At 41.2% G+C, this 20539-nt stretch overlaps 1 protein-coding gene across 1 annotated transcript in view; it reads right to left on the bottom strand.

Moving 5' to 3' along the window:
* Positions 1-20539, bottom strand: part of SLC9A9 (solute carrier family 9 member A9) — a 416256-nt gene that overhangs the window by 167539 nt on the left and 228178 nt on the right. The window contains exons 10-12 of the mRNA XM_019532963.1: positions 18827-18940; positions 16223-16334; positions 5055-5208 (exon numbers count right to left, since the gene is read on the bottom strand). Of these exons, the coding sequence (XP_019388508.1) occupies positions 5055-5208; positions 16223-16334; positions 18827-18940 (380 nt within the window). The remainder of the gene's footprint in view (positions 1-5054; positions 5209-16222; positions 16335-18826; positions 18941-20539) is intronic.

Below are 20539 nucleotides of genomic sequence, written 5' to 3'. Positions count from 1 at the left end.
TCTCCCCTGGTGGGGCTGTGCACCTCCTGGGTTAGATGGAGGTCCCTCAGAGGAGAGAGAGAATAGGAAAAAAAAGATTTCAGAGCAGCAAAGTGTCCCCATGAGGGGAACCCAGGGCTATCAGACAGAGGGCATACCATCAGCCCATCTCACCCACCCCACTGGGGGTAGTTGGGTGTTCTGGAACAAGGTATCTGGGTCATAAGTCCAGCCTATTTGTCAAAGTGGATGACTTGATGAATATTTATGAATCAGAGATTATTAGTTATCTATCATCACTGGTTTGCATGGGGCTGTGTAGGAGTATATCCTAGCAGAAGGATTTGACAATATTAATTACTCAACTAATATAATAAATAATTGTAACATATTGAAATTTGTAACAGAAGGGAACCACAGCATGTAACTGGAAAAGATTTCAGCTTTGGGGAGCATGGACATAATCAGTGACTGGTGTTGCTTAGTGCCACACTGATATAAATATTTACTCAGTAAGCTGAAGCTGACTGATTGTTCTTAGATAAAAATAACACTTGCCACATCTGTTTATTTTAATACAATGTTGGGGGGTAGCAGATCTCTTACCTACCCAGAGGTTAGTGTCTCTGAACAATGTCTAAACTCAATTCTGACCTAAATTCAATCAGTTTAGGACTAGAAATAGTTACATTCCTTGAGAAATTGTGGCTAAGCCCACCTAGCATGGACACAAAGTCAAATTTATGTGGATAAATATAAGACCCATTCATTCCACTAAATGCAGCCATCGTCTGATTTAAAAACCCTCTTTTTTTAAGTGTACTTTATAAGATAAATTCTACATTGAGCAAGTGGTTTACTGATTCTCCTTTGTGACAGAACAAATTACTCCACCTCTGAACTCTGCTTCACTGGTTTTGACTCCCTCTGCCTGGCAGGTGGGTGTACCTATGATAGTGACTGCTGTGCCATAAGAAAATCTCAACTTGGTCATCATCAGGAATATGATATAGCTCTGATTGAGTTTTCCTTTGAATTTAGGATTGGTATTAGTTTTGTTCAAGTGAATAATTTTATTTTCAGTTGACTTGAGTGGCCAGCTCTGCACTATAGTTTCAATCCCAGGCCACTTCAGGCTACACAGACCAATTTGTAGCCATATCAATCCAGTAGACTATGGGGACTCACCCCAAAAAGGAAGTTTGAAATGCCACTCTCATATTTACAGTTCATGCTCCAGGCTGTGTGTTGTAGAGTCACATGGATTGAACAATGTAGTGACAATCTGAACCTTCTCTCTTCTTTCTATCTTGGACCTTGCTGGAATAACTTATGATTTTCCTGTGTGACTTCATACTTGCATCCACAATTCTCTTAAGCCCTCCACAATCATACTCCTAACTCTGTATACAAAGGAAATTCTCTATTTTTCTCACTGGGCTATCCTTCTAGGGAACTTGAAAATGCAAAATGGCTGCCTGGGGGTGATGGCAGATTTATTTGTCATTGTTGATTAAAATCTCTGTCTACAAGTACTGTAAACAGGAATTCATTCCTTCGTTAATTAGAGGCAGTTTCAGTCCATTTGAAATAAGATAACATAGCAAAGTCTAAGTGTAAGAATTTAAAATGAATAGACGTACTGATAGTCAAGGCTAAAGTTCTGTAAGGGCATAAGAATGTGCAACTACTATTGGGGTATCAACAACTTATTTTTCTTTAAATATAAATGTCTATTTAAGCCTTTTCTCAACTTAATCTCGGCTATGAAGTTATGTATTTTGGTGTTAAGAAATGCAGTTAGAGTTTGTTGGTGCCTACTTTCTTGATGCTCCTCAGCAAATCCCAGCTTTAGCTGCTAAAATAAATTATGTTATTAATCAATCACCTTAGAACCATTGATCCCAGGATTCAGAGGCAGTTAAACTTTCCTGGTAGTTAAATTTTCCTGGATAAATGGTTACCATAAGGGCTTTAATATTTTATAAGAAGGGTGAAAAAACTAATGCAGGCAGACCTCACTGATAGAAGGAGTCCCATTGAAGTCAGTGGGACTACTTGTGTCAGTCAGGGTAAGGAGACTCATTCTTCATGTTTGTACCCTGCATTTTCTGAAGAACTACATCAGGGCATCAAAACTCCTTGTAAACCTGTACTGGAAAAGACATGTAACTGCTTTTCATTTTTTCTTCAATATTTTTTGCTGACTCTCTTGATACAATCTCTTGATCCCAAGATTGTGCAAAATGCTTCAGACCCCAAGTCCCAATTAAGAGATTTCACATCATCATCAGTTTGTGCTCATTTATGTATTCATCTGAAACAGGGCTGCGTAGCAATTCTTTTACTGAGTGGCAGTGAAACAGTGGCAAATCTTTTAGGAAGGCAGACACCTGTAGTGTATATTTGATTGTATTAAACTTGGCTGACATGGTAGGAGATGAGAGAGTTTTTCAAGATGGGCAAAATCAAAGTACCAGGGAAATCACAAAGCTCACACACAGTATACAGATGCCTGCATTTTATATTTATCCAGTATATTTGTATGCTGCTACTGATTTTGTCTATAAGCTTTTATCTCCCCTTCTTTATTAAGGCTCACATTTAGTTATCTTCAGCTGGTATTTAATAGCAACAGTTTGACATGAAGGCTTGTTAATCAGACATCACTCTGTAAACAAGCAAAGCATACACTATATATAGAATACATGATAGGAAATTGTAAATTAGAAGGCCACTAAAGTTTTCTTTGGTGACATTATAAAGCATGGCAGTGAGTCCTGAATAGATTATGAAGTAATCAGAACACAGAGATTGCATTTGCACCTTTTTGTTAAAAGCTGGGTTTCTCAAAACCCCCCAAATATATCTGCATATAATGTATTTGATGTTCCATTAAATTACATGGAAGAATTAAGCATTCTTCTTTCCACCCCCTTTCCTTGTCCTCGTTTTCTTACTTCAGCTTCCATCTCTCTCATAGCCATCCAGCAATACAAATTCATTTGAAAACCCACACAAAGAAGGAGAAAGCAAAAATCAAATGAGCAAAAATCTCTAGCTGAGTGCTGCACAAATAAGGAGGCTGCAGGAGATGCATGAAGATTTTTTGGTACATTTTGTGATAATCAGACTTAGCTTCCACTCATAAATTACAGCAGTTAGCTGAGCAGGCTGTATAGTAACTGATACTACATTACACAAGAATTGGTGTATCCAGAACCACAGCCCAGCTTCTGTAAATCTGGACCATAATATCTCACCCCTTCTGCTGCCACTGCTAACAGGTGAGTTTTTAAGAGAAACTAGGAAAAACCTCGACCTACTCCCACATGTTCTCAAAACTCCTTCGTGAGCAGGAGTCCTTTTCATTCAGAAACACCATGTGAGTAGAATCTGCAACCATCAACATGTTCTGGACTATCTATGGAAAATTCTGTACATTTTTTAGACCCTTGGGTTGTCTGACTTGCTGGTGTCCAAGCTGTATCTGTTAGTACAGCCAAAGGCAGATCATAGCCTACTCCATTCTTGATCTATACACAAACTATAACTAGTTTGTTTTTTTGGAGATGGGGCTTTGTAACATCTCCTTCAGGATGCCATAAATATACTCAATTCAGGGGCACCCTGAACAAAAAATTAACAAAAAATTCCCCACACTATAGAATTAACTAAATTGTTTTTGCAGGCATTTTATAGGAAAAAGAGACAACAGCAATTAAAAAATGCTGGATATCAAAACTTCTTATATTAGTGGTTCTCAACCCTACTAGACTCAAGACACCTTTTGGAAAATGCCAGCTCTTAGCATTCACTTTTTTTCTTGACTTATAGAAAAATAATAGACCATGTCTACTGTTTCAAAGAACTCAGAAAGACTATTATAGAACAGAATTCTTTGACACTATGGATTCCTGTTTGAAATCTCTGGGTCTATCTTGTGAATCATGTGTAGGTGCTTGCACACCTAATGGTGTTAATACTGCATGGCAGCCTGTAGCATGCAGGTTGATAATCATTGCTTTACATGAAGGCAATGACCAGCTAGCACTCTCCTGAAGAAGAGCTTTACATTTTGCATGGTCTCTCTCAACTTGAAGTTGCTTCCTTGTCTTTACCTGTCAGACCATACAGGACTGTGGCACAGACTCTCATGAATACAGTGTGCTGAGCAACCAACTCATTCATAATTCCCTCAGTTTTGATGTCAAGGAGTCACAATTTAGTCACCCAAGGGTGAACCCACTGATATTTCAAAATACACCCTGGTTTAAATGCTCCTGTATATATTCGTGCAAGTGCATGGAGTACAAGAAGGTTGATGTAGTAAAACTAAAGGCAGATTTTGGTTGATTTAACTTTAAGACATTCCATCTGTTGAAACAAGTTCAAAATAGAAATGGAAAATATGATGTATAGATTACACAGAATGCTCATTAACATTCAATCAAGGTAGACATTACATTTCTGATTAAACATCCCCTCTTTTGCAATTAGGAGTAAACAATTAAATGAATAAAATAATAATTCCTTCCTTCCTGGTGTCACGTACATACATATATGAACATATGGAGTGCCGATAGACTCTGCCATTGTCCTCTGCCCAGCTAGGCAAACACATTTCCTGCATAGGTTTTGCTATCCATCTTTCTTTGTTACTAATGTAATAATTTCCAGGATGGGGTTTTGTGGCTTTTAAGATACTTCAAAACATTTTTGTGGAATCAATACATAAGTTTTAGACTATGAGAGGAAATGTCTCTGTATCTATATCTCATGTAGTGCTGTGCACCTTATGCCAACATTTAACTATATTTAAAAAAAAAGAAATATGATCTTTAGAATTAAAAATGGACCTGAATGAGACATTCAGATCAGACCCTGTAAAGTTCTGGGGAAAATGGATCTCCCCCTGGTTGCCTGCTCCACCTCTATCAGGTGTCAAATCCCAGCTTTGTAGGTCACCACCCTGTCTATTAAAATGTGAATTGGAAAGATGTATAAAGGTAGTGATTAACTATAACCATCATGTTATTTTACCCTGTATTAAATCATGGTAAGACAGCACTAACCTGATGTGGAGCCATGTGAGCATTGGAGTGGTGCCTCCACCAAAGACCCAGACTGTGAAGAACACAATAAGCAGCGTTGTGGTGAACATCATTTGCTTTGGTTGAGATTCTGTGTCCCGGATAGCCAGTGCAAAAGCTATTGCACCACGTAACCCTTAAAGAAAAGGGAAGCAATCCTGGTAACTTCATGTGTTTGGACAAATTTAATTTTCATTCAGCCCCAATCCTAACCCTTATCCAAAATAGGCTTTGCCCAGGGCATTTCTGTCTTGATGAAGGTATTCATTTTAACCTTGACTGCAGAACAGCAGCAGATTCTTATTTCTGCTGTTTAATTGCCTGAATCCATCTTAGAAATAAATGCCACTTCAGGGATGTAAGTTTTGCATCTCTCAGGGACTTTGCTGGACTGGATTTTAGCCAGAGAATTTAATGCACACCACTTACCTATTTGTAACATACACTTCTGTGAGCATGTCAGAACAACTAGTCCTTATTCTAACTTCAGAGATTTAAAAAAAAAGGGAAAAAGAAAAGCTGTTTCTTGTACCAAAGCAATTCCCAGTCAGATGCTTCTCAAGGGACACATTTTTACAATGGTCTAATATTTCAAATAAATGAACAAAGAACAGTTATTAGTTATTAAGAGGCAATTATTTTGTGATGGAAGTACACATGCAGGCAGATGTAATATTCTAACTATGATCCTTCCTGTAAGGGACACTGAAGCACATTTAATTGTTGTTATTAACTCATGAACAATCAGCGTTGCAGAATTTCACAACAAAACCACCCTGGTATTTGCATATTAGTCACATGTGTTTTATAGCCAAACAGTTCTGTACCTCAAGAATAATCTCTAAAATTCAGACCCCTTTGTATATGTTAAGGAGCACCCTAATCCCTTTGTGACTTCAAAGGCACCATTCATGGAGTGATGTACTAGTGACCATGAGGGAAACAATCCGAATTTAGCCCAAATAAACACCCACTTCTTGCATGGAACCATAAGAAATGTAAATCACTTAAAAATCATGTTCATGCTGAGAACAGGCACAAAAATTGCAGCTAATGAGTAGTTTTCAAAGAAACTTTTAAATGCCTGGAACAGGGGATGCATAATGAATATAACTTTTTAACTCTAATATAGTATTGCACTTGAAAAATTATAATAAATGTGAGATTATACACCCACAGACATTGAATAAACAGCAAAAGATATAGATGAGGGGAAAACAGCTAAAAGTGAGTCTAAAAAACCCTATGTAGTAATAAGCAAACAAAATAGGACCTCACAAGGTGATGCATTTATAAGCAGCAGAAGAACAATATTTGTGAGTGCATGGTAGAAATAATATTTTGTGCTTCCACAGTGCTTTGCCTTGATTTTTTTTTAAGATTTATTTTCTTCCAAGGAAAAGCACAAAAATAAATGTAGAAATGCAAAGAAGAAATCCATGTAGCATATACACTTGTTTGCATTATGTGGATAAACCTGGTTGCCAATATTAGCAGATTAAACCAGATAACTAAACTACTTGTGAGGCGGGTAAGATATGCATTGGGATAATTTTCATTAATTTCTGATGTTCAACCCTCTTTGGAATAGAATATGGCAGCTGCTTAACAGAGTGCATAGAAGTGATGAACAATACTTTAAATGGAAAGACACTCTCTGAGGGCCATTTCTGCAAGTTGAATACAGTTACCTCAATTGAAATTTGTCAGTGATGCCAAGTTTAATATCTCTGCTTTCATAAAAGTAACACAAATTTGTCCACACCCAGTTGAAAGCCACCTTCAGGTTTTTCCCATATATCATACTGGATCACTGGTTTCTTATTTTCTCCAGGAAAAACGTCATCCGCTGAACATCAATACAATTTAAGAAAGATGTCATGTAAATCTATAGAGATAACTGGGCTGCCTTCCACAACCCAATAGCACCTGGAATACCATATGCAGATCTCTTCTCTTTAGTTTAAGGGGATATTGATAATTAATAAGCAGTGTGTTTCACTTCTTGAAGGCTGGATATGGTGAGTTGTTCATGGCATGCAGGGGAGTGCTGAGTGCCTCCTATTGTGCTTTTCATCTGACAGTCTCAACATGGTTTACAAATATTAACCATTTTAGCCTCAGCTAAAGGAAATACTCTGGGTTCAAAGGCATAATAATGCCAGGATTGGCAGCCAGAACAGAGAAAAAAGAAATAAAAGAATACATCCTAAGAAGTAAAGACTCAGAGGGGAGCAGGGTACATGATTACAGTTTATAAAATACTTTCAAGGTAATAACATAAATGAAGAGGGAGAAATAGGTAGCTGAGTTAGTCTGAAGTTAGGCAGAAGGGAGGGAAGAGGGAAGAGTGGTAGTCTGGAGACTAAGGCTGTTGATAGACATGGAAAAAATGAAAGAATACAAAACAATGCTTTATCGGAAGAAGAAGGGCATTAGTTCAACCCAACTCCCCATGGTCTGTATAGATTGTGTGCTTCAGCAGGGCTTTCTGGCACTTCAATCTAATAGTTGATTCAATCACCTATTAGATAAAAGCACCAAAAAGTCCTGCTGAAGCACATGATCTATACAGACATTGGGTGAGCTGGGTCAAACTAACATGATGTCTCTATTGGGCATGTGCTACACTTGGTGCAGGGGTATGCCAAACTTAGAGTAAAGCAGTGTTTGTTTTTTTCATGCCTGTAAGCAGCTTAACTAATTCAGAGAGACAAGCTTTCATAGGTGACAGCCTATTTCATAGATGCTATACCTGCCTTGCCTTCTGCCTAATATAAATGAAGAAAAAGGAATTTTAACAGTTGTAGAAGGCAGGGAGACAAAGGGATAGTCTGAAGTTTGGGAAAATTGAGATTAGCACAAAAATGGGTTGTGGGATCTTCCTTCAAGCCTTGTTTATAGTCCTTTCATACAGGCAACCATGCTATACAGTCCTATTCCTGCATATCTTCTATTTCTGTTCTCAGTTTACCCAAATGGTACTACTCTCCTTTGCTTCTTGCCCTGCTGAGGCACCCATACTCCACCGTAGTGGGAAAAGGGATTGAATCCTGGACCAGTCACGAGGGTGGGCCAAGTATGCAAATATTACCCTCAGACAGTATCCCTACTCCACTTCCTATCTTTATCTATGAATGTCCATGGTTTTTGGCTCTTTACAAGGTCCATCTGGTTCCATTCCTATTATCTGCAGTAGCTACTCCTCCATAGCCTTCAGTAAAGCTTCTGTTCAAGAAGCTTCCTTACAGCTGCCTACAAGGTCTTTCCCCAACAGCTTCCTGGCCTCCTTTTTCATTCCCTGATTCTCAGCTCAGGAAGGAGCCAGCCAGCCAAATTGTATATCTACCTTTATCCTTACTGCACTCTAGGCCCTGTTTTGGTTTCATTGTGCATGTCTACATGTGCAAGTAATGTGCATGAATGAACTCTGGAGCTTATTGCTCTGGAGTGTGTTTGCATGCAACATGTGAAGCCTGGTTGGAAGAGCCTGGTTGGAGTAGCCCAGGCTGGTAGGGGACCTGGCAGGTGTTAGCCTGCCATCCCAGGCTGCTCCGAGTGGCTGGCTGAGGCATGAGAGTGCTTCAGCACAGGGGCTGCCAGTCAGCTAGCCCTGCACTGAAGCACCCTATGTCCTAGCCAGGCAGAGTAGCATCTACACGTGCACTGCTGCGTATGAAAAAACCCCTAGCAGGGTAGTGCTACAGAGTTTATTAGTTTTATGTGGTGTAATAGGAGGGCATGAGTAGATGTTGAGATGTTTACTTTGCAGTTAATTAGTCAACTGCACAGTAAAAGTCCTGTGTAGACAAGCCCATTGTGTGAGATTTACAGACCCTATCACAGTTGTGTATTAGGAAGAGAAATCTCATAACAAAGAGCAGTGGAGTAACTGAACTCACTGCCAATGAAAATGATTGTAGCCAGTTATCTTAAAGACAGCTTAAATTACAGTCCAGAGTTCACTAAGGACAACAATCTGTCCAAAATCAGAGTTGCAACCATATTCCATTTTAAACTTAGTTTAAATCCCCTTTGGTGTTTTATTGGTTTAACTTCTTTGGCCTGAAAATTGCCAGGCTTTCTTAGGTAATTCATAATGTCTGACAAGATAGGTTGTTGCCTAGGCAGGCTCATGTCTCTCTGAACCAGTTAGTTCAGAGGCTGTCCTGTCCTATCTTCTGCCAGGCTTACTCTGAAACCTAAGGGGAAAGAAGAAAATTGGTCAGAATTTTGGGTTACAGGACATTTAAGATGCTATTTTAAAAATACTTTTGTGATTACTGTCTGCATTCACAGGAACTTGCGTAGCAAGTTCAATACCACTAGTCAGGCCATTAAGAATATTGAAAATGGCATTGCTTGACATTATAATCAGAGGAACATTCAGGGATTCTTCTCACTGAAAAAGAAATTCATACGGGCCAGGCAGTTTTTAGGAAATGATATGTCACTGAGACAAATAAGATTTCTTTTTATATCCTTTTTTTTCAGTTAGGTCTTAACAATATCTACCTGTCTGTAAACTTAGGAGTTGATATCTGACTTACAACAGCAATGTGAATAATGAAGGTATCATGCAGTAGATTTTCAGTACATATATGGGAAATGGTAGCTGCATGTATTGCTTCCCAGTGAAAAATAATGGGTGGAGGAGGGTGTTTTATCTTATCTTTGTATAGAGAATAGAACATGATATAATACAGCCCTCTGCACACACCAAACAGATGCAGTAGAAGACAATCAAGTCTTGGCTGGGATAGGGAGGGTAAGCTGGTGAACAGGAGACTGGTCTGTCAGATGTATGCAATGCATACTTGATCCTTTGTACACATGTCTAACCCTCACTGAAAATGTATAAATTCTAATATGGTTTAAGAGGCTTTAGATGCTGCGACTATACAAAGTTAAAGCTCCTTATATAAAGTAGGATATGTGATGTATGTTTGTTTATTTTAGAGACCACATGACCTGCGAGCACAACAAACTGGTTTCCAATCCATTTGTAACGTAGCTGATTCTACAGACAGCATGATTAGCATGCGGCTCCTGGGCAGGTATATGTTCCACTTTTTAAGCATACATCAAAGGAAGAATAAAAGTCAAAATCAAAGCTTTGTCTGCCAGGTGAAATAATATAGGGGGTTTGAAATTTTGAAACCTCACAGATTTGACCTGAATCTGCTTCCACTGAAATGAAAGGTACCTTCCCTACTCCCACCCATCCCTGCCCTTGACTTCAGCTAGAACACAGTTAGGCCAATTTTGAGGACTTTTGAAAATCTTACCCTTGGACTTTGGTAACAACAATGGTCATCTCAACATTAGCTGTGAATGAACTTCTGCTGTAAATGGTTTAAATAGGTAGGACTAGGGTGTGCTCAGCACTAATTCAGAAACTCTGGTCAAGGTTAGTTCATGGCACATACTCTGTTTTTGTCCATGAATACTGTTTACCCTTATTTGCAGTGAGAAATCAGTGATGAAACTGGAAGTGATATTTCTTGTAAAAGCTCTAACTCCTGTACTAACGGAACAGCTCTGTTCTAGCTATGGAAAACATTTTATCCCAATAATTCAGATATATTGATTTGCTTCCTTTCTAGCTTATTTAGCTCTTGAGGCCATTCTGCCCCAAGAGGAATGAAAGCTTCTCTGTCCATCTGTTGGGTACTAGTCAGAGTTACCGTGAATTGCTATTTTCTCTGTACCTTGGTGAAAACTTTTGCAGCTGTGTGTTTTGTCTGCTGCCCATAAAACAAGTCTTGTTCTTATGCAACTTTTACTTAAAAGTCCCGAGCAATTCAATTGATTAGGACCCCCTTACTTTTGTAAGAAGAGACTATTTCTTAACATATAGGATCAAAGTATTTAATATATACATATTATTTATTGGAAGGGTTTTACTTTTCATAACTTTGTTCCGTCAGTACATTTCATCACTTCCTCACTACTTAAGTCTAGGGGAGCTGATTCAGTAAGAAAGAAAATCTGTAAGCAAGTATTTGAAGAGACTTTTCTTTGTCATCCCTTAAAGTTTCCCTGCAGTGACAGCTGGTTCATATTTCTTTTGCTGCCCCTTGCCCCTTTTGGCAGCATGGCTCACAAAAGCAATACTACCAGCTTCTGTCTGTCACGGGGAACTCCTTCCCTTATATAGAAGGAAGCTGAGCGGAAACCTAACACAAGCCAAGGCTTTTCTACTTGTTCTACACAAGCTGCATAGGAATGAAGGAGGATGGTTTATATTCAGCTGGAGCTATTCCACTCCTTGTTAACATCCTATGTGAACTTCACAACTCAGAAAATTTTTTGGGGGTGTGCCTCCCCAGCAGGTAAGTCTCATCTGGCCGGGCCCCACTCAGCTTACCCCTGCTCCTGCCTCTGCAGCACTGTCCCTTATTGCGGGGGCCTCAATCTAGGCCCCACCCCTTCCCTCCTCCACGGACTGACTTGCTGGGCTAGGATGTGTGCGTGCATGCACAGGGGCACTCAGCCCCCAACCCTAGCCTTGGATTGACTTCAAAAGGCTCTGAGATCTACTGGTAGATTGACATCCGCTGGTTGGTGACCGCTGTTGTACAGGTATCTATCTCCTTCTCCTCTTCTGTATGGGATGGGAAGGGGAATTCACCTGGGTACCATCTGTAAATGGATATAGGAATTCAGAAGCTCCAGTGCTCTCACCTCTCCAGTTCAGTGCCCAGTTTACCCTGAGCTGAGTTTACCCCTAATTGATGGAAATCACCATAGCTCCCAACATAAGCTCACTAGCAGTTTTTCTCCTCCCCATTATATGTACGTGTATAAACCAACATGAACACAGATGCCCTTTCCTTTATCTTTTCTTCTACACATTGTCTTTCTCTCCCAAACCCCACTGATTGATATGTCGTGTATTTTATCAATAGAGCATAGTTAATGAAGCAACTGAACATTCTTGCCTCTGCAGCATCGTCCTACAAGTCTCCTACTGGAATGTACTAAGAATAATAAAGAACTTAACCCTCCCCCTCCCCACCCCATATCGATTGGCAGTGCATGTGCATATTACTTATATTTTAGTTTAGTACTTAAGTAGTGCTTGGCTGACTCCAGTGGCAGTGGTACCCTTTTAACACCCAAGAGACAATGGAATAAATTAATAAAAAGCACCAGGTCTGCTTGATCTTTTTCCTGTTGACTTTATAGCAAGTTAAAAGCTGCACATCTTGATCTAAACTTGAAATGAGTGTATGAAATATAAACCTTGCTCCTATTTAAACCACTACATATTGTTTTTTACACTAGGACTGAGGATTCTGGCTCTTTCCTGTCAGCTGATGCTTGAACTAGGAACCCCATGACAAGCTTATTTTTTATTATTATAGTTCTTGACAGGTTTTAAATAAGATTAGGTTTTTAAATCTACTGGAACTAGATTTGCCAGGAAATATGATTAAATGTAGTTTTAAAATAACATTCATCTTTCTCAAAATGTGCACCTATTTTTTATATTTCTGAAAGTGATGGCTCATAAAAAGCACATCTAATACTGCTATGCTATTCATTGCAGGCCTGATTCTTCCACCTTTATTTGTGCCCATTAATTTTTACTCCTCAAGTAATCCCATTGGAATCAAAAGGCTATCACAAGAGCTACTGGCAGAGTAAGACATCCTTGTTTGTGATAGATGTAGCTGAATCAGACCTGTTATTATCTGCTGTAGCATTTAAAATTCCTGGTGGCCTAAAAGTACCTGAAAGCCCATTTAAAGATATCTTTTTACAAAACAATATATTTATTAAAAAAATTCTTTTCTGGCTATTTTAAGGCCTAGATTTTGGAAGCTTTACATATTGATATTTGCAGTTCTCAGCTAATAGATTGCATATATCTGTCTACACGTTTGAGTTCATTTTCAGCTGCTGGCTGCAGGCTATCTTTCTACTTCTGGTTTTGTGGAGAACGAGATTGGATGAGACAATAAGGAACTATAAAAACAATATGTAGTGGTTTAAATAGGAACGGAGCTTGTATTTCACACATTATACGTAATGCACCTTATTTCATGTTTAGATCCAGATGTGTAGCTTTCAACTTACTATAAGGTCAACAGGAAAAAGATTGAGCAGATTTGGTGGTATTTCTTCATTTATTCCATTGTCTCTTGGTTGTTAAAAGGGTACCACTGCCACTGGAGTCAGCCAAGCACTACTTAAATACTAAACTAAAATATAAGTAATATGCAGATGCACTACCCATAGATATAAGGCGGGGTGGGGGAGGGTTAAGTTCTTTATTAGTTTTAGTACATCTAGTAGGAGATTTGTGCTGCAGAGGCAAGAATGTCCTGCTGCTTCACTAACTATGCTCTATTGATAAACGACATGACATATCAATGGGGTTTGGGAGAGAATGTGCAAAAGAAAAGATAAAGGAAAGGGCATCTGTGTTCATGTTGGGTTATACATGTACATATGATGGGGAGGAGAAAAATTGCTAGTGAGCTTATGTTGGGAGCTATGGTGATTTCCATCAATTAGGGGTAAGCTCAGCTCAGGGTAAACTGGGCACTAAACTGGAGAGGTGAGAACACTGGAGGTTCTGAATTCCTATATCTATTTACAGATGGTACCCAAGTGAATTCCTCATCCCGTCCCATACAGAAGAGAAGGAGGAAAGTAACTATTTTAAAATCCTTCATTCCTGATCCTACTTTCATTGAAAGTACCAGGGGAAAATGGGAACCAGCAGCCAGAAGTAAACATACTTCCTGATGTGGGTCAGGACGCTGGTCATTAATGAAACAGGGAACCCTTCTTCTTTATGTCACTGATCTGAATCCAGTTCAAGATGGTTGCCAACAAAATCTCTCATCATATAATTCCCACATACCTGACTATTTAAAATGAGCAGATGGCATGAAATACAGTGCCTTGTGGATGAGTGTCCTTGTCAAATGCACACATATGAACACCCATGAACACACAAAAAATCCACTTGGCATTAGTTGGCACTCTTACTGGCATCTTTTAGGGAAGAAGCTGATTGAGTGTGAAGACTAACTACTATCTTTGCCCTAGAGGCATAGTCCTTTCAAGTCAGAAGTGAGACATATTGATTGAGAAATATGGATAAACTTGCCAACTCTATTCTACTTGTTCTGTGGACAAATAGACAACTGCATATTCAGGCCTGTCAATCAAGAAATGTTATCTGGCAAAATTAATGCAAAATGCTTTAATATAAAAAGGTGAAGACCTGGGAGGTAGGGGAGCTACTAGCTCTGACTTTCTTGCTGTTTTGGAATAATATTTCAAAACATGCATGAAGTGTAGCTATTCTCTGTAAGGCTCTCTTACAAAAAGCATTGTGGGTTTTATATATATATATCTATACATATATAGATATTTTTCCCCCCAATGGTTAAATGGCCAGTTTATAACTGAAACTACATTTCTAGATGTCTGCCCTGCAAACCCTCCCTGGAATCTGAGAGTCAAGCTGAGATATTCCTATCTCATGCATGTCCAAAAATAAAGTCGCCAGCTGGAGTTTAATACATACATCGACACTGAACTCAGCTTCTTCTCTTGAAGCTGTTTTGTTTCTACAGCGCTAATAGGAGTTAAAAATCCTGAATTCTGTAAATAAAGTAATCAGATATCACAATATATATATTAGGGATACCAGTCATCCAGGTTTTCCCAGACATGTCCTTTTTTTGGGTCCTCTGACCTCCATCTGGGCAGTTTTTTGAAATCTGAACAAATGTCTGGGATTTTGCTCTGCTCTACCGGTGGGACCGGGGGAGGGTGATTAGAGGCAGGGGACACCATGTATATCTGTGTGCGCGCACACACATGTGGCCAGCATGCACCTGGTAGAATGGTTGAAGCAGCTTCAGCAGCTGGATGCAGGTAAGTCTATGGGAAGTGGGGGTTGGAGGGCCAGGGCTTGGGGACTTTTGGGGGGCAGGGGATATGGAAGAGTTCAGTGTGTGAGGAGGGCAGATGCCTGCCAGCATTAGGGGATAATGTTCAGGCACTAGGGCTGCTGCAGGGCACAGGGCTGGGGGGGAAGCATCTGCCTCTCCAGCAGGGAAAGGGGTGGGGGGGGAGCCTTTGGGGGCAGTGGGGAGCTGTGCAGCTGGTGCCCATGGTGGCAGAAGTGGGGTACCCAAGAGATGTTGGGAGGGTGGGAGTGTAGCCAGGCTGCCAGGCATGGTGCAGGAGCCCCAGCCCAGAGTGTGGGGAGTGGGGTACCACAGGCTTCCTCTCCTCCGCCCTCTAGCTCATGCCAGGGCTGGACTTGCTCCACTGCTGCCTGTACAAGTCAGAGCCATCACAGCCACTGTGTTCCAGCCCAGTTGGGATGGGGGCAGCTGGAGGCCCCCTCTGGCAGGGCTGGGGGGAGTGGGGGGGGCTAGAGTGAGGGGCACCGGCATAGCCCAGGGGGAGGGGGGGAAGGACTGTGGGTTGGGAATGCGGGGCACTGGCAGGGCTAGGGGTCTGTGGGTTAGGAGTGGGGGCAGCAGCAGAGATGCAGGGCTTCAGGTTGGGAGTGAGGGGTCCCACCCCAAGAGGTGTCCTCTTTTTTGGAACTGGAAATATGGTAACCATAATATATATACAAAGAGCAGGTTGGTGGATTAAAAAGCAATTCTTTTTATACCATCGTGTTTTAGAACAGACTGATGGTTTTAGGTTACAAAGAATTGCCAGAGGGCAGTGGCCACATATCTCATAACTGGGTCCCTCTGGAGAACACTAATCACCCTCTCAGTGGTATTACCTTGCATGTAGTAGAAGTATGTTAGTGTATGTATTTGGGATAGCTCAAATCCTCCTAATAGTAAAGTACAGTATCTTCAAATGGGCATGGATGTTGAAAGATGAATGATGAACAGTGGGCTGAGAGATGGGTATTCTGAGCCACTTAATTTATCAGAAAGTAATTAAAATAACTGCTACAGTTTCACAGAGGTGCACTTAAATCATCATAGAACTGACCCAAAGCATACTGAAGCCAAGGAGAATCTTTCTACAAGTGGCATGTTCCTATTGACAGCTTCTTAACATTTTATCTGTTTGCTAGAACAGTAACTTTCAATTTTATGTCAGGTGCTCAGAAGCAGAGATTAAAACAGTAACAAAGTAGCACTTACCTGAAAACATCATCATGTGTTGAAAGTTCCTGGGAATCTTTTGTTTCCGACCCAAATTCAGAATGAAAGAGAGTGGATATATGTTGCAAGCTCTTGCTATAAAAATTGCCACCTACAATATAGGAAGCTAAGGAAAATGGGTGCGAACATGGACAAAAATGAGTTAAATTTAAATATCCCTGACTTTATCTGGAAGCAAATTTAAAATGATCCCAATATTAACCATTTAAGAATTTAAACACTGCCTCCCCAATTCTTTCATTATGGAAGTGATCCATGCACAATTTTTCCCAGACATCCTAGTTTTGCTAGTTCCTAGGTTTGAACTCCTTTTCCTACATACCACTTCATTCACTCCCCATTTACTTATCACATTTGTATCCCACATGACTACATCTTCAGCCTGTACATAAAAAGTCCCTTAAATTGTGGCAGTGGCATTATCCTTAAGCAACAATTTGGGAAGGATAAACATCCTTTTGGATATAGCTTCATTTTTCTTAAAAAGTCATGCTGTTTGTATTTGGCACTCTCTACTTCTTTCCTGTTTCTGTTGTATGTTTCTGGAAAGATTTTGCTTCTCTTATTAACCCCCCTGTCCATCCAATACAGGAACTGCCTTAATTAGAAAAAATCAGGATATGGACACAAGAAGCTATAATCATAAGTCTTTATAGAAACCATACTTTTAGCATGTTCCTTCCTACTCTTGTTTTATGACTGCCAAGGTGAAATTACTGTTCCCTGAGCCTTGGCTGAGAAAAGTCAAGGTCCCTACCCTGCTCTGACCAGCAAAATTGTATCTAGGGTGTTAAGTTCTGCTGTCAGCTCTAGCAGCCCTCCGCTGCTTGATGTGGAGGCAGGAATGTTACATCTGCCTTTGTGTAGTTATCACCTCTTTCTTCCCTCAAAAACAAACTTGCACTAGGGGAAGCCATAAACTGGATCTGTTTATTTGGGAATTACATGTAAACATGACTGCTGGCTTTCTTCATTGCATATGGATCCTTATTTATGAAAAGACTTGAGTTCACTAAAAAAGGATAAGCAAAGGACCATTCTTCTGTGAGAGTGAGGAAAACAACAAGAGATGTATGGAGACTCCAAATATGAAAACTATCAGTGACACCAAGCCAATACATGGTAGCAACTATCGAGGACACAGAAGAACTAAGGGCAAAACCTCCATTTTTCTTTGTCTCTATGACCCCCTTTACACATTATACTTAAGGCATGATTAACCAGGTAATCACGCTTTAAGGCATGACCCAGCTACACGTTATATCAATTAATAGCATCATAAAGCAAGCAGCAAGAAAAAATGTGAAGTAACTTTGTAGTTTGTTCTAATCACACCATTAATTGAACATGTGGCCAAGCAATCCCCTGTGGCTGGGAGCACCATCAACTGGGGGCTCCCAGCTACAGGCAAGTACCACTTGTTGCCAGCCCCGCAGCTGACAAGGTCTGCAGTGGTGGCTGTGTTGTCAGCTGCGGGGCTTGCAGCTGAGACAACGCTACCCCCCCCATGAGCAGGAGCGGACCTGGCCCCAGATCCTGGCTCTTTAAAAAAAAGCCCCCACTCACTGGCTGCTGCCAGGGGGGTAATCCTCACTGTTCCCCACTGGCCCATGCCATATGGGGGTTCTGCCACAAGTCCCCAACCTCTGCTCCCACTCCCAGTTCCCCTCCCCCATGGCTGCCCTGCTGCCCAGCTTCCGGTCCTTAAAAAAAAAAAAGTCCCCACTCACCAGCTGCTGCAGGGACTGTCAGGGGGCTCATGGCAGAGCCCCTCACACAGTGCAGGGCAGTGGGGACCAGCACTATTGCCCCCCCCCACACACCTGGCAGCAGCTGGTGAGACAGGTCTTTTTATTTTATTTTTTCAAGGGCTGGGAGCCGAGGCAGGCAGGGCAGCCATGGGGAGCAGAGAGTTGGGAGAGTGGCCAGGGGTTGGAGGGCTCATGGGAGAGCCCCCCATGCAGCTTGGGGCAGCGGGGATCACCACCCCACCCCGCCCGGCAGCAGCTAGTAACTCGGGGCTTTTTTTTTTTTTTTAAGAGCCGGGAGCTGGGAGAGCAGGTAGGGCAGCCATTGAGAGCAGGCAGGGGATGGGGCCAATTTGGAGATTCAACTGCTTTGGCTGTGGCTGAATCTCCAAATCAGATTTGGCTGAATCGATTTGAGTCAGTGATTCAAATCACGAAATGGAATCACTGTTCCTCGAATTGGCCAAATCCAAATACAAAGCAAATACTAGCCACTTCGCACAGGCCTATTGTGCAGCAGATCCTGTTGTGCTTTTACCTGTATGTGTACTTCTATGCACATAAGGAGGAGCTGAATATGATATAAAAGAATTTTGCCTTAAGATTTGAATATTACAACAGTTCTTCAATATATTTTAGTACATGCAAACAGATTATTTCTCTAAAACTGCTAAACTGGTTATTGAATATACATATTAAAACATCTCTTCCTTTCCAATCTGAGCCTTACAAAGAATTTATTTTTAGTAATTAAAAAACATAGGTTTACTTGATTTTAGTTTTTTTCCACAATAAGCACTCATTTGCTATTAAAGATACTTAAAGCAAAGGATACAAATGCCCCAAATATGAATAAAGCATTAAAAATATGATTTTGGAATGTGAACAGTGCAATCCCCATGTAACAGAAGATGACATTCTCAGCCAAAAAATTCATGAACTCAAACAACTGGAAAGAGAGAGAAACAAAAAGTATTATTATGACTCATTCTTATAGCTACTTAGTGTTTGTCACATAGTTAATAGGCAAATTGAACTTTGAAAAACAAGCAAATTAGGAACACTGAAATTAATTTTAAATGAGATTTTACATAATCAATTACTAGATTATATGCTGAATTAGTTTGATAATGTGAGACCTTTAAGACTGTATATTTTTCCTCTCTATTCCTGTATGAAAGTCCTCCACAAAGAACAAATAAGAAACTTACCTAACTAAAGCCTAGGCCTGTGTGAGTCAGCAGCAATCCGATCCAGCTTCAGATCCGGCCGCTTTGGATGGCCGCAATCCGATCTGGAGCTCCAGACCGGGTTTCTGTCTTGATCCGATCGAAGTGGCTCCAAAGCTTCAGAGCCACCTTGGAGAGCTGGCTATAGGGTATAATGGGGAATCAATGAAATATCCATAATTTTGTTTTGTGTCCAATTTGGATGAAACATGCAGGGATGGTAGCCTCTGCTGAGAGCATGGAACCGGCCAGGTTTCAAGAAGATCAGTGCAGGGGTTTGAGGGGAACTGTACCCCAAATGCTTGAAAACAAAACTCCTGTCACGTCTATGTGTTACAACACAGGGGCTTCAAAACTGCAGGGCTGGTAGCTCTTACTGTGGACACAAAGCCTGCCAAGTTTCAAGGAGATCGGTGCAGGGGTCTGGGGAGAACTGCCCCTCAAGCTGTGAACAAGCAAAACTCGTGCCATGGGTGACCCTGCGTGTGTTCAGGCGCAGCGGGGTGACAGCTGCAGGGATGGTGGCCCCTGCTGTGACGCCTGCCAGCTGTGGAGATCAGTGCAGGGGGGTCCTGGGGCCCTGCACCCCTAGCTGCTGACTGGCAAAACTCCTTCTTTCCTCTCCTTAGCCAGCTTTTGTAGGTGCTAATTGATGCTCGTTAAGTCATTATGTAGTAGCTGGGTCCTGTGTATTGAGCTGGTCCCTGAGTGAATCATGATTGACTGGTAACTGGTAACACAGTATCTCAGCAGCCAGGCCTGCAGCAGTGTCTCCCCTCCCCGCCCCAAGACAGACACAGTCAGTCCCACAGCACCCATGGCATGAGTTTTGCTTGTGGGGCAGTTCCCCGCAAACCCCTGCACCGATCTTCTTGAAACTTGGCAGGCTTTGTGTCCGCAGTAAGAGCTACCAGCCCTGCAGTTTTGACCTCCCTGCGTTGCAACACAGAGATGTGACAGGAGTTTTGCTTTCAAGAATTTGGGGTGTTGTTCCCCCCAAACCCCTGCACCGATCTTTTTGACACTTGGCAGGCTTCATCCTCTCTGCAGAGTCTACCATCCCTGAAACTTTCATCCAAATTGGACAAAAAACCAACAAAGTTATAGATATTTTATTGTTTCTCCGTTATACCCTACGGCCAGATCTCCGAGGCGGCTCTGAACCACTTCGGCAAGCCAAACCAGGCGGTGCTTCGACTTGGATGTGCTGCTTTGACCCCGAAAGGTCAGAAGCTTCTCTGGATCTGCAGCTCTGTCTGAAGCCTTGCACACCCCTACTAAAGACTCGGGCCCGCACTGTTCAACATCTTCATCAGCGA

This window comes from Crocodylus porosus, unplaced genomic scaffold (assembly GCF_001723895.1).
Source record: "Crocodylus porosus isolate Cpor-Errol unplaced genomic scaffold, CroPor_comp1, whole genome shotgun sequence".
NCBI classification, from domain to species: Eukaryota; Metazoa; Chordata; order Crocodylia; family Crocodylidae; genus Crocodylus; species Crocodylus porosus.
This window is presented reverse-complemented; position numbering and strand designations above follow the sequence as displayed.